This window comes from Triturus cristatus, chromosome 3_1, assembly GCF_964204655.1.
Source record: "Triturus cristatus chromosome 3_1, aTriCri1.1, whole genome shotgun sequence".
Lineage (NCBI taxonomy): Eukaryota > Metazoa > Chordata > Amphibia > Caudata > Salamandridae > Triturus > Triturus cristatus.
In genome coordinates this window covers 1,060,588,325-1,060,603,114 of record NC_140583.1, presented here as the reverse complement: position 1 = coordinate 1,060,603,114, position 14,790 = coordinate 1,060,588,325, and the positions used below count along the sequence as shown (strand labels likewise).

The following is a 14,790-nucleotide window of genomic DNA, read 5'->3' as shown; positions in this document are numbered from 1 at the left end:
GGAGTGAATGTGGTAGGGGAGAATGGGATGGGGTAGATTTGGGGGGAGTCGGATAGATTGGGTGGATTAGAGCAGGGAAGGCTGGAATGAGGTAGACTGAAGTGGGGTGGATTTGAATGGAGTGGGGCAGGGTGGGGTAGCGTGGAGTGGGATAGAGAGGAGGGGGTAGATTGTAGTGGAGTTGGATTGGGGTAGATTGGTAGAATGGAGTGATAGGGGTAGATTGGGAGGGTAGACTGGGGAGGGGTAGATTGTAGTAGGGTGGAATGGGGTGTGGTAAATTAGAGTGGGGTAGACTGGAGTGGGGCAGATTGGAGTGGGGTAGAGTTGGATGGATTGCAGTGAAGTAAATTGGATTGGGGTAGAGTGGACTGTAGTAAAGGGGAGGGGGTAGATTGGAGTAGAGTGGAGGGGGTTGGATTGGGGTACACTGGAGTGGGTGGATTAGGATAGATTGTAGCAGAATGGGATAGATGAGCGTAGTGTGGTAGACCGGGTGGAGTGGGGTAGATTGGATCATTGTGGAGTGGATTGAGGTAGATTGGACTATAGTGGGGTGGAGTATATTGGGTGGGTAGACTGGAGTAGAGTTGAGTGGTGTAAAGTGGAGTGGGGGGAAGTGGCTTGTTATGTCGTGGAGTGAGAGGCATAGATTGGGGTGGTGTCGTGTTTTAGAGTGGAGGTGAGAGTAAGAATGGGGTGCCGTGGTATGGAGTGGCACGGCACAGAGTGGAAGGGCCTAGAGTGGAGTGGCATAGTGTGGAGTATACATGGTGTTGTAGCACATGCCTTTACAGACAACACATTTTCAATTGAAAGGACCATTACATTAGCACCAACATACGGTTTTACTGCACACAAACGATGTGTGCAAATGTCATCAGCTAGTGTAGATGCCTTCTGAAAGTATTCAAATATTTGTTTCCACCACACTTCAGAATTACCCAGAAAAATTAGCTTCATTTGTATTAATTCTGCTACATCAGCACTGTGCATTTATTTTGATTGTGTGCTAGAGTAACAAGCATTGGTAAAGGCAATAGGTCTTACAATGCCCGAGCTATTGGCCCGGTGATGTAAATGTCTTTTTCCATGTTGTCTAGCTGTACATCTGCTGTTCAGCGTGGCTGAAAGTTACTGAAACCCAGAATCATAGGATGCTGAGCCGACACCAAGTCTCTTCGCCCTCCCATTTTGAGTTTATTGTCCTGCACCTCCCAACACAAAAAAGCACTAAGACGTGGCCTGGCTGCATCACAGCACTTTTCTCAGTGACTTTCAGCCAAGCTGAACAGTAGATGTACTGCTAGACAACATGGCTGAAAGACAGTCACACTGACAAAGCAATAGCTCTGGCATTGTTGAGATCTATTGGCTTTGCCAATGCTGGTTCGTGTTGATGGGGTCTTGCTGAACAAATGTGGAGGCGATGGTGATAAACAGTTGAGGAGCTCTGAAGTAAAGTGAGGATGTGGCGTAACGGCCAGAGCTGTTGACAGGGGAACCAGGTTTGAATCTGAATCGGCTGAACAATTTGCGATTCTGGGCTGCGCTGTCTGGTAGGCTTTGCCCTAAAAAGAACATCCGCAACACAGGAGTCTGCTGTGCTAGCACAGAAGTCGCTTTATAAAAAAATTCATTAAGGGCATTATGGGACAATAGAAATTAAGAGTAGGAAGGGACGGTACACAGTTCCTGGGCAGTGGCAAAGAGTATTGCTGAAAACCATATTCTGCACCCAAATACCCTTATATAGGAGAAATGGTGCATGGAACATTCAAAGGCAAATCTCTGTACTCCAAGCACACGCAAAACTAGGAAAGTGATCAGGGGAACGGACAGCAGAGTGTGGCTAAAAGCCAGGTTCTGAAACACAAGCCTTCAGATCACTGTCCAAGGCCATGTCCCAGGAGCCTGCACCCAGAGTCTATAGGGCATGGTTACCCATCATTTTCTGCAGGCTCTGGGCATCAGGGAGCATGGAAGCAAAACAAGATTGAAAGCAACGTCCTGCTTACAGAACCCTATTGAAAATAGAGAATAATTTAAGCGAAGGTAAAATGATGTTAGAAATGCACTGAACATTAACAATATAAAAAAGGATTTAGGTAAACACAACTTAGTAGATCGCCTGTAACTCACTCCACTTCAAGAACTTTGACACAATAACCACTAAAGCAAAGTCTTGTTTGTAGATTACACTTTATTTCTTTAAAGAAATCACTTCCTTTCAGGGTTCTGTGTACAGTGGAATGTGTGAGATTCCCTAGGTAATTATAATACAGGGTTACAAAATGTTGTCCTTCAATTTTTATTTTAAAGCCTCGAATAATTCAAACAAGGAAAAAGAAATCTGAAAATAAACAGCCTCTCAAATTTATTTAAACAAGCAATGCACTGACCCAAAGAAATCTGAATGTGAGGCATAATCTACAAGATTGAGGGCACCAGCATATGGTCAACCACCTCAAATTCCAAATAGTTCCGGATCCACAACTCACATCAACAGATTTTATTTTTTTAAGGGGAGCAGAGGATAGTAAAACATGCTTTGAAAAGCACCATCCACCCTGAGCCTCCCAAGTGCTTGCAAACACTACTGCTGCTGGTGAGGGTGGTTTAGCCTCAGTGGCAGACTGCTGTGGGGGTGGTGGGTGGTTAGGGCAAGGGGGTGTGGATGAATGCCTAGCCACACTTCCTGTGTGCATTTTTTCATTAAATCGCTGCAATACCCAGCCAGTTCAAAAACTACAGGGGAGATTTGGTTTGAGGCAATCTGTAGGATAAATCACTTTCAGGCATTAATGAGGAGAGGACGCCTCTAGGTATTCAGGAGACAAGAATGGGGCATTCAGTAGGCAAGAGCATCCAGGTGTATGGAGGGGAAAGGGTAGTCAGGACGAGACACCAAGTATCCTCACCCTTAAAATATGACAGAAGTTCAACTTTTTGCTTCAGAAAAGTGATGGAAGAATGGGGTAGGCTAGACTTCTGGAAGATCAAACAGAACTAGTGATTGAATAGATAAAGTCTACTTAGATTTTGACATACTTTACATAAAAAAATGTACTCTAATGAGCATTAAATTGTACAGTTGTTAATTACAGATGCCTCAAGGAGTGGCAATAATTTGGAGTGATTGGAAGAGTTATATTGGAGGGCAGGATCACAATCAGACAAACCGATTAAAGTAGAGAAAGACTGTGGTTTAAAGAATTTAACGAGATCTAGAGTATTGTCCTATGTGAAATTAAGGAGGTAAACCTTTTTGGAAACTAAGGCAAACAACTTTTCAGGTGGCTGTGGCATGCGCTGTAGGAGTGAACCAGGATCTGGCATTGCTCAATCACCTCAGAATTGCTGACGTGGGGCAACAGGGCGCTGTTGCTCTGATTATTGGCCAGGAATCCCAAAAGCAGTTGCTTAGAAGGCCAAACGCTGCTCCAATCAATCTCTCTAAAACTCAATGTCAGGATCCCTATTTCGAATAGAATAAAAAGCAAAATATACGAACAGACACAAACTGAAAGTTGGAACGCAGGGCACATTAGGCCAAAAGGATTCAAATAGCCAGTCGTTTCAGACAGTGGGTGGTCTGCAGACAGCTAGCAGAGCACAGCTAGGTTTTGCAGGTTCGAGGCTGCAAAGAAGAGAAATACAGAAGCTCACATGAAAAGAGTGACAGACAGGAAGGAGGCTAATGCCGAGGTCCAAGCTTCAAAACTTAATTAGGCCCAAATCCAAAGCAATTGGAAGGGTCAGAGGGCAGACATGGCAGTTGGTAGATGATAACATCTACTCCTTTAAGTCACCAGAAAGCCAACACCAATCTGCCACGGTGAAGTGCAACCCTTCCCCACCCTTCACAAGTTAATGTTGACTCTATGCCAAAGCAGGTCACCCACAATCAATCCTGGTGGGATAGAGTGGGTGAAGGTCTGGGTGAGAGACAGGCCAGCTCTCTGGAAACAGACAGTCGGAGACTCTTCTGCCTCCTTTACGCTCCAAAAAAAGATTCAGTATTTTTAAAGTTAAAATGGAAAAGTCTTCAGCTTCCTCATCCTCGGTGTCACAGGATCTCATATTTTTCGACCAGGAAGGCAGTTTCAGTGGAGTATCTCACAAGGCTGTTCCCGTCAACGTGGGTCACTTTGTTAACCTGCAGGAGGTAAACGAAGGGCAATTAATTAATGGACTAAAAAGAGTTGCACATTAACACAAGTCTTTTATGATGATAGTCGGTTAATTTTAGGAACAGGGCAGCCTGGAAGCATTAAGCCAACCAACCCTTCAACAGACACGAGTGCATGCAACACTGAAGCTAGTACAACTAAATGGGCCCGACCAAACAGGAACTTTCCGTGGATAAACTTTCTTTAGAAGTGTCCTTCTGTGATTGGTCTGCATGTACATAAATACATTCAAATTTCCTGCCTCTCAATTCAGAAAGCTTGTAGGGTTTCAAAATGTATTTTTCACACTTGACTAGACCTTATAACAAAAAAACAACAACAAAAAAAAGACTACAGAACTGACATTCCAAAAAATTAAGAGTGATTCCTGAATGGGAGAAGTCAGGAAAATGGATGAAAAGAAAATGTTTACTTACTTGTAAGCTTACACTGGCTTGCAGATCATGTTCTTGGACGAGCAGGAGTAGCAGGACAAGTGCCTCTGAATATTTCATATTTGGCCTTATCTTGGGGATCAATGTTGTGCACGCACAGTAACAGTTTGAAGAGAAAACGGCTACTATCACTACCACCCTAACAGACTACGACTTGCTATTTTAGAGTGCCTTGTTTTGTTAAAATAATACTTATCGTTTTCCTTACAGCTAATTATAAATGAAGTAAATTCGGATGTAATGTTTATTTTCTGTCATTTTACACCTCAGTATTGCCACCGAAGATTTCGGTTTTAAGGTGATGTTGAAAATTAAGTATCTTCATTCTGAAAGTGTATACTATTCAATGGAAGTACGGTAAAATCCTTGTCCATCTCAGGGAAACTAGTGGTAAACTGATCAGAAATAAAATATAGAAGCATATAGACTTTAATCTGATCAGTAGCTTCCATTTGAACGTCGATCCTGGACAACTCTATTTTGAACCACTGTAAAGTCTAGACGAGATTAAGCAAACTATCTATACTGAATTTCTTTTTCTGCCCAAACAATTTATGCTAAAAGATTCAGGAATGTGCTTCAAGGCTAATCTTGAAGTTAAGATTAAATGTTAAAACCTCATAACTTGTCTTGCAATTATGTTTCAAGATAAGGATAATAATAACCAGCAAATTCGGTGTTTTCAGTGAACCATACTTTCACAAACACAACATCCTAGATTTAAGAGTGCTCATCCGCAGAACATTCCAATTTGATACCTCAGGTCATAGAAGCATCACACTTTAGGTAACAGCAACAACAGTACAATTGTGTGTGGTCTTTAGCCACCCTAACTTATAAAAATCACCCACTACTACTTGTATTTGGTTGTTTTGATCAAAATAGTAGCAGTACATTTCGCTACAGAAACCCACACGTTGAAAACACCTTTGTTGGAAGCATATGGTACACAAGACCACAACTTGCCCCGTAGACTCAGAAGAGCGATAACTGGGTGTCAGTGAAATCTACCAACTTTTATAACCCCTCACAATGGCTAGGAACAGAGTTCCAATGACTGCTATGAATGCATAACTGGCACCAGCTTTCCTAGGATAATTTCAGATGAATTCATTCACATAAAGCAGGTATGGGAAATCCTTTTGGATACCTTGATTTAGATGTGTTTAGTATTATTTCTGATGGCTGTGTACTTCGGACACTGGGCAGAAAAAGAACACATTTAGAAATGCATTACTGAACTGTTTGGTTGCTGAAGGTTATACAATCGGGTGTATTTTTAAATACATTACATCCTCAAGATTTTGAGTTACATCTTTATTTGGTATAGTCTGGCGATTACAGCAGGACCTTGGGCACTGCTGAAGCAATAGGGCAGTTAAAAAAAAAAAATGTTTAACCCAAAGACAGAAATGCGGACGAGAAATTATATGAGGTGGTGATCACTTGAAAATCCAATTTGCACAAAGACTTCCACCCTCTTACTGAACAGTATAGCAGACATGGCCTTACACCAAAACCAGGCACAAATTTTGGTGTCTGACTTGTTGGCTTAAGCCTTGCTGTTGTAGGCAGCGCGAGAAACCTGCCCTGCCTGTTTGAGGTTTCCCCACTCCTGAAGAATCCTCTGAAATGTAAAGCTGCATGTCATTGGCTGTCTCATTATCCCTCTTTATTTGCTGGAGAGCCTCGTCCATGGCAGTCCCGAAGAGGGCTTCTCCTTAGAAAGGCATGTTTATGACTGATGCTTGCACTTCAACCCTGGATCCAGAGACCCTGAGCCATGCATGTCTGGGGAGGTGCCTGTGCACATCCGTCTACTAGTGGTATCCTCTGCATCCAGTGCTGATTTGAGGCAGGATTTGACAATGCTCTTGCCCATCTGTATCACTGCTTTAGCTCTCTTTCTGAATTCCTCTTTAAGGTTCTGAAGGAGTCCTTCAATTTCCTCCCATTACTAGTGGCCGTGCCTGTTGAGGAGTGCATTGGAAGTCGCAACTTTCTATTGCATCGCCTATTCCCTTTTCATCTTTCTACCCACCAGGTCCATTCTTTCGCTCTCCTTCTCTGGTGGTGAAGTGGCTGACGTGGGAGCGTTATTCCTCTTCCTGGCTGTTGCCACTATGAAGGGGTCTGCCAGAATGTTCCCCATGATGTATTGAGAGGTTTTGAGTGGAATGCTTATATTTCTTCCCCACTCGAGGAGTAACCGCTTTGGCAGGTTGCTCGCAAGCTTCCTTGCCATGGTCCTGTATGCTAGAAAGCATGGGCAGGTACCGGATCACCTTCTTTGTGATGGCATTAGGGTCTTGAGGAAGAAGCATTATTCCACCCTCGCTTCCTCAAGCTAGACCTCATTCTTATCTTCTGCCCTCATGATTAGTCTATTGTACATGGACAGGTCATCCAAGGGACTACTGGTGTCGAGGGTTAGTTCGAAGGCTTGACCACATCAGTGTCCTTTGGTCAGGACCAAAGGGTGCAAAGAACATCTTTGGGTTTGAGAAAATCTTCGGTCATCAAGTGTTTCAACGTTGTTGTAGAGGTGGCTCTCAGGACTTTAGGGTCTTTTGTTACCTTCTGCTGTTTGGTATTTTTTGCTCTCTAGACGTCGACAAAGCTCCGTTCAGTGCCCAACTCTTCTCCTTGTGCTGGCTCGACTTCGATGTTTTCCTTGTCGTCACTGGAGAGGTCCAGTCCTTTCAGAGATACCATGAGTGCCAGCCATGGTGTAGTGTGCCAGTGCTATTACAATCTCTTTGTGAGAGACTTCGGCACGAATTAAGTGCGGACTTCCCAGACTTCGGCGTTGTTATCCTTCCAGAGGCACAGGTTACAGATACAGACCTCATTTGGAACTTGTGGTGGCAGTTAGGGCAGAATTCAAAGGGAGTATTCACCATAGCCCCTAGCTGCTCTTCTCCTCTGCATTCGCTGGCCACGTCTTCCTCACCGACTGGGTTCCCTGTCGGGGTCTAGACTGCTACCATCCTCGGTCTTCAGTGTTTCTCGTGGCCTCCGGTGATTTTCACTGCTCTTCAGTCAACACTCTATCTTTCCTTTGCAAATCTTCCAAGATTATTCTGAGCTCCTATGGTTTCGTCCAGACCCAACAGCAGCAAAAAGAATCTGAAGATGGTAACCATGCACAGGAACTTCTAGGGCACCGTCTGATGTGGCACAGGGGATGGGCTTACCACCAAATGGACGACAACATTTTTTTTTTTTTTTATTAAAAGGACAGGCAGGCCAAGACACGATTCTGGAACCAACTACTAAATGGTGGAATAGATGCACAACATGTGAAACCAGAAAAGGATTCATGCTGCAAAACTTGTCTTTTTTAGATACAAGTCAATCAACTCAAGGCAGGAAAGAATAAATCTTTTTTTTTTTTTTTTTTTTTTTAAACGTATTATTACAAGCCTTTAGAATGTTTTTTAATCAAAGCCTAATAATTGGACATATTTTGAAACTGATCTAAAACATCTATTGGCAATGGAGGTGGGAGGAACTAAAACAATGAAAGGGCACCAGCACATCACGCACCTGTATGTTACAATAGTTCTTCTTAGACACGAAGGAGACATGTACGGGGAAGAAGTCATTGGGCTGCCCTGCAATGCTGAACTCCAGGCTACCATTTTTGTTCTTGGCATCAATCACCGGTAAGCACCACTCCAGTATGTTTCGTCGACTATCATGACGATAGTCTCCATCGATGTCACCAATCACCGGGGAACCAACACCAGGTCTGCAGAGAAAAACAACTTACAAGTTGTAAATAAAACTACCATAGCAGGAAGAAAACCCAACAAGGACAATGCCATTACTCCTCGACAAATGTACCAATCTTCCAGTCCTCTATCACACATCTGATGGTACTGTTTAAGAAAAGCACTCATTCTCTCTCACCATCCCCATACCTCCGCTTCTGGTAGAACACAACAAAAGAATGTCAGAATCATCTGTATGTACACAAAGATTAAAAAAAATACAAATTAAAAAAAAGAAAAAAAAGAAAAGAAAAAAAAACAAACAGACAAACAAAATCAATGGAACGCACCCATCTACAGCCAAAAAGGTGCATGGGGAATAACTACCTAACAAATAAATCACACACACAGACTTCTAGGAGGAGCACAGGGGAGATCAAAAGATGCTTCCTAGGAAGCCTACAGAACCCTTTGCAAAGCACCACAAAGAGAAATAATATATGGTAGTGTAAACAGCTCCTGTGTCAAGAGATGAACGAGAAATACTGCAGACTCCATAGGAAAGACATTTCCTGCCAGAGTAAATCATGCAGAAGTACCCCCAAATCAACAAGAGGCACACTCATCCATACATGGGGAACAGATAGGCTACTGCAGGAAAAAAAGGAAATGAAAATTGGAACATGGATACACACACACTCCATCTAGAGGGGTAAGATGGACTAATGCATATGTACATTCAGCCTGATACGCAATCAGAGGAAGCACACATTTGTCCGAAAGGCTTGCAGAATAATAAGCAGACATGTGCCACATAAACCACTCAACTGTCTATCCCATTGGTGCTATACGTACGGCAGGGGAATAATAATATACGTACGGCAGGGGAATGGTAATGACCACGTCATTCAGTTCCAGGTTTTCCTCCTGTAGTTCGTACTCAATGTTAACATCGCAGCCATTCCCACTCTCTGAGGGCCAACAGTTAACTAAAATTTGGGGGAGAAAAAAAACTGTAAAGAAAGCTTCATACGGTGCCAATGAGAACGTTGTATAACAACTCTCTGCAATAGAGAAAGCATTCGGAAACGGGTTTGGCAAATGCAATTAAAAGTTGTGTTTAGCAGAAAGTTTTAGCCCTGTCAATTTAGTACACAACGGCATGTTTTAAATTATGATGTGAAGCACCCTATTCTGCTACAGATTGTAGCTGAGAAGAAGACAGGGAGCTCGACACTTCGGTTAAGGTGGAAGGGGGATATGACTGTTGGGAGAAATTTGGGGTTAGTCCTAAGGACACACAAGTACTGCACTAAGAGACACTATATGCTTAAAAAAAAATACTTCAACGAGCTCATACTGATGCTTAGCATTAGAAAATAACACAGGTAGTTATTACAACACTAATGCATATTGCGAACAATCAAAAATAATACTAACATTTCTACCATAGTGAATTTGTCATCTAGCAATCTAATACCCTAAAACCTACTTATATGAGCTATAGTATGAAAGCATGGAGCAGCATAGCATGAATCTAGAGTTTCTTGGGGAGAAGCAACAAACTGTATTTCTGTTCACAGTAGTAGGCTGTAATTATCAGTAGCCGGGCGAAAGTGTTCCTGCAAAAGGAAAACACCCATCAGCTTCTGTCTTTCCTGACATGGCTCGGTATCTGCTTTCAATGCAGAACGGGATGCTGTGGCAATCTTTGTCAAGGTCTTCGGGTAGTATCCTGCACAATAATCTGGGGCGAAGGGCCTCTCCTGCCAAGTGGTCACTTAACGGGCCTTTTCTACGGTGGCTTATCTGATATGGGGATTTTCTGATAACCCGAGGACTGTCTGACATAACTTGTGTGCACCAATGTGCTACTCCTACATGCATTACAGACAAATAAGGTAAAAACACATCAATTCGGATTAGATTTTTTATGTTATTATCTGCCCTTTAAATGGAGATAACAAGGCACTTGTCCCAGACTTCTCAGATTGATGTCACATCAGGTGCCTTATTGATGTCACGGTCTGAAGGACCAGAGACTTTCACAGGTTCATGGCATGATAAAGACAGGCAGCATCTGGTCAAAGGCAGATATGTGGATGATACGGCAAATATAGAGAAAATGGAGCAAGGCCAACTAAAGATGGAGTCTGGCATTAGGGACATTACGTCAGAGGTACTCCTCCCGGAGTTTTATTTGATGGCGAATCTCCTTATGCCAAATACTGTACTCTAGTAAGGGGATAACTGGGAGAAGTGTGTGCCACTCTGCTTCTTTAGTTAATAAATACATTGAGGTTATATTGTCTGCCTTGGAGGACAACTTTGTGTCAGAGGACCTGAAGGAAGGCCTCGAGAGAAAGCTGGATGGCTAAAAGCAACATGTGATCGATTTGTAGGCTATGCGGATGTGACCACAGGCTCTCAACTGTCAGGTCCTGGAGATGCGTTCCTCATCCTGAAAGTAAAGTGTCTGTGGTAATGGTCACCTATGGAATTGGGTGCATGAAGGGTTAGCCTTGCAAGAGGTTGTTCCAGTTCCACCACTGCAGAGAGCAATAGACAGATGCTGGACCGTATCAACACTAGATCTTCTGAGTGACCCTCTGCCTGTGATCATTGGGCTGATAGGACGCATGTGTTTTCTGGCATGGGTGAGACTTGGCTATGCAAGAAGCCATTATCCCTAGGGGGTCACATTACTTTTCTGACTGTTGGGCGACGAGGTCGTTGAAAAGAGTCTGTAGCTGTTGAAAAGATTATACCCTGGCTTGGTTGGGGTATCTTTGCCCGTGACAGAGTTGAGGTAGACCCTAAAATGGGCTGAATCTGAAGATGCTCTAGATGGGATTTGGTGGTGTTTATGTTTATGTCCTTTGGAGGAAGGAGATGGTGGTCTGTATGTGCTCCAGGAACTGTTGCTTGCCTGCGCTCTTGATCAGCTAATTGTCGAGATAAGGGAACATGAGGATGCCCCCCGTTATGAAATGGACAGCAACCACAGCTAGGAACTTAGTGAACACCCTTGGGGCTGTGGTGAATCCAAATGGCAATACTTTGAATTGATAATGTTGACCACTTACCAAGAAGAGTAGGTAGCAGGGGTGAGTGGGATGGATTGGTATGTGGAAGCAGCGAACCTTCTGATCGAGAGCAAAATCCCCTTGCTGCAGCAGTGGAATGACATCCTGAGGGAAGTCATCTAAAAGCGTTCTGACAGGTTGCCTATTGAGGAGCCAGAGGTCCAGTATGGGTCTTCGGGATCCTTCTTTTTTGAGAATGAGGAAGTTTAGGGTGTATTGCCCCTTGCCATGGTGCTGAGTAGAACGGACTCTATGGCTCCCTTGAGGAGAAGTGCCTGAAACTCCTCTTGAAGAAGGTGCTGGAGTTTGGGCCGAGGGTGTATTAGCAGGGTAGGATGTTAGGTGGGGCAGGGGTGAACTCAAGGCAATACCTGTGGCTCGATGATGGAGAAGACCCTTTGGTCGGAGGTGATCTCTTCCTATTAGGGAAGAAATCCCTGGAGTCTCCCCTCAGACAGATGACATATGGCCGAGGGGGATGACGAGCAAGTCACTGTTTAGACATATAGAAGCCCTTACGGAGAGTGACTCTGCCTCTAGAATTATCCTAAGGAACCCCATGTGTAAATTCTGCCCCCTTCTGGTGATAGGCCTGCTGTTGGCACTGATAGGACTAGGATTTGTCGGGAGAATCGGCCTTGGAAGTGCCTTTACCCCGCTGCTTCTGAAAATAGTCCCTGGATGATGGGGTCTAAAAGGCACACATGGCTTTAGATTGTTAGTAGCCTTCTTAATTTTCTCTAGCATCTCATCAACTTATGGCTCCAAAATGTGCTCCCCATTGAAGGACTAGTTGATGAGATACTGCTGGACTTCTGGCTTGAAGCCAGAAATGGGCAGGCAGGAGTAGCAGTATAAAATAATGGAAGTATTAACCCCTCTAGCCATATCCACTGCAAACAGGGCACAACAGATTGCGGCATTATAGAAGAACTCTCTCCACCGGCACTATTTCTTAATCTCTTTTCAAATGTTCTGGGAGGAGGTGCAGGAGCAGGTCTATCATCACATTGCACTGTGCTCTGTCGTAACAAGACTGAAGGCGCACAGAAATGGCAATGAATCAGTGGGTTGCGTACTTACTGCTACTCTCTTGCCCGCATCATCAACCCATATACTCTCCTTATCCAGAAAAGAAGAGTCACCAGTGGCTTGCGCTGTAGCTCACTCGTGGGCTGTGGCAACCAAGAGGGAGTCTTGGAGGGCCATGCCCTCTAATAAACTAGTGGTTGGAAGGAGAAGTCTGAGTGTGCCAACCGAGAACTTCACTGGCTCCTTGAACGTCTTTGTGGCAGCCTTAAGCAGTCCCTTTATCATGGTAAGGAACTAGAGCGAATGCTTTGTCCTTGACTGTCTCTACCAAGAAACTATCATCCTCAGGAGTAGAGTGCATACCTATCTTGTGGTAGGCTGCAGCATGTTGAAAAATCCCATTATCTGCAGTAATGGCATCTGGGGGATAAGACCTAACTTTGACATGCTTGAGCTTGGGGTCATATGGGGGGGGGGGGGGGGGCTCTACGTCAGTCTTCCCAGAGGTTGTCAGTGGGATGTCGGTAGAGAGTGGCATAGACATCGTCTATAGAGGATATGAGGCCTGGACTGCTTGTGTCAGACTAAGGAATGTAGTGACCCCCTGAGGGCTAGATGCCTGACCCCTGTGAGTCAGTACTCCACGCTGGCATGTGGCAGTTTGTGTAATTTGTGATTTTATGTTTTACTAGTACTCATGACTATCACTGTCTTCTTTGTGAAATGGCCAGCAATAAAGGAGGTGGATGATGACCCATGGGCATTCTCCTCTTCCTCCATGTCTTCGGGCTCCAAGGAGACAGGGTCTAAGCCAATAACCTTATAACGTAGTATTTGGCGCCAAGTGGGTCAACTTCACTGAAGATACCTGGTGATTCATCGAAGGTTCACTGCAGTTTGAGATAGGTTCATTATCTGCCTCTCTGCTGTTGAAGGGTCTTTTTGCACCTGGAGGCCCAGCCAGGGTCATCGTGCTCTAAGGAGAGAGACAAATTGCATACCCTATATGGGTCAGTCCTTAGATCTTTTGAATTTCACTAAGGGCATTTCCTGAACGGCGTCCATTCCATCAGCCCTGAAGGCTAATCATTCTCTGGAGTTGCTACAGAAGGAAAGGAGCCCAGAAAGCCATAGTTGAGGGCGGCGGATATGGAGTTTGAAGATGGTCTCCATAGCGTATCGAAGTAGGAGAAGAAACGACCGATAGAGGTTTTAACTGTTGACGGGACAGTAGAAGATTAGGGTCTGGAAATGCTGAATGCGTAGAGTCCGGGAACTGCATCAAAACATGTCCGAAGCCTATGACTGAGAAGAACAAACAATGAAGGCGATACCCATACGCATAGCCGGAGTCACTATACATCATGCCTTGAAAGACTTTTTCAAACAAAAATAATGTGCAAACGTCCGAGCCCAACATTAGATGGCAGGAGTAAGCAGAGCATGTGTATCTGAGCTTTCACAGGCTATGAACATAATATTATGACTATTATTACTGAGCAGTTATTTTATGTGGTCTAATTAGCAATTGATATGTTCTTTACTCAAAATCTTTATGGGTGCATCTCTCTCCCAGGCCATGCCAGACAACCTCCAAATAATCCCTTAGGATGGATATGGAACAAAGCCACCATTTGGCATGCAATGATCAGTAATCCTTGGCCACATTACTGAATCACATAAGTCCTGGGGTTTTGGGACCAATGATCCTTCCAAAATGTACAGAGATCCTTCAAATTCACTTTACTCACCCTCTACTTCACTAAATATTACATTTAAAGGTTGACAAATGGTAACTTTTGGATCATTGCATTCTGGTATGATGGGAGTAGCAACTACAAACCTGTACACTTAGCTGGCAAGTCACTGGCAAACTCTTAAGTGGAGAAAAAGGCATGTCTGGTACTCACTGGTGAGAGGGATGAAGGCATCATCTGTGGTCTGCAACCTCCACTTCAGAACACCCACGTCACTGTTCAGTGGGAACGACTTCTCTGGATTCTTTAATCCAATCAGAGACTCTGCAGTAAAGAGCTTTTTGTCCACGTTGGGATGGGTCTGCAAAGAAAGAAAGAAACAAATAGCCAAGATCAACAGTCACATTTAGGAAGGCACAGATTTGTGGAATTTTAATGTTCCCCTCTTTAAAATGTTTAGATGTGGGGTTATCACAGATGTGGAACATATTTCAGTGCATTACTGTAGGAAGCTGGCTTTGTATATGATGTACCACTAGGTGGTTATATCGTGCACATAAACCAGAGATTCCCCTAGGAGTGCAGGGCTCAATGCAAACCCAAAATGCTCTGTGGTAGTGTGGTCGAGCAGC

General features: G+C 44.0%; 1 protein-coding gene across 1 annotated transcript in view; it reads right to left on the bottom strand.

Moving 5' to 3' along the window:
• Positions 1 to 2,185: 2,185 nt before the first annotated feature.
• Positions 2,186 to 14,790, bottom strand: part of ARCN1 (archain 1 coat protein complex I subunit delta) — a 77,746-nt gene continuing 65,141 nt past the window's right edge. The window contains exons 7-10 of the mRNA XM_085645848.1: positions 14,372 to 14,519; positions 9,224 to 9,332; positions 8,177 to 8,381; positions 2,186 to 4,159 (exon numbers count right to left, since the gene is read on the bottom strand). Of these exons, the coding sequence (XP_085501974.1) occupies positions 4,070 to 4,159; positions 8,177 to 8,381; positions 9,224 to 9,332; positions 14,372 to 14,519 (552 nt within the window). The 3' untranslated portion in view covers positions 2,186 to 4,069. The remainder of the gene's footprint in view (positions 4,160 to 8,176; positions 8,382 to 9,223; positions 9,333 to 14,371; positions 14,520 to 14,790) is intronic.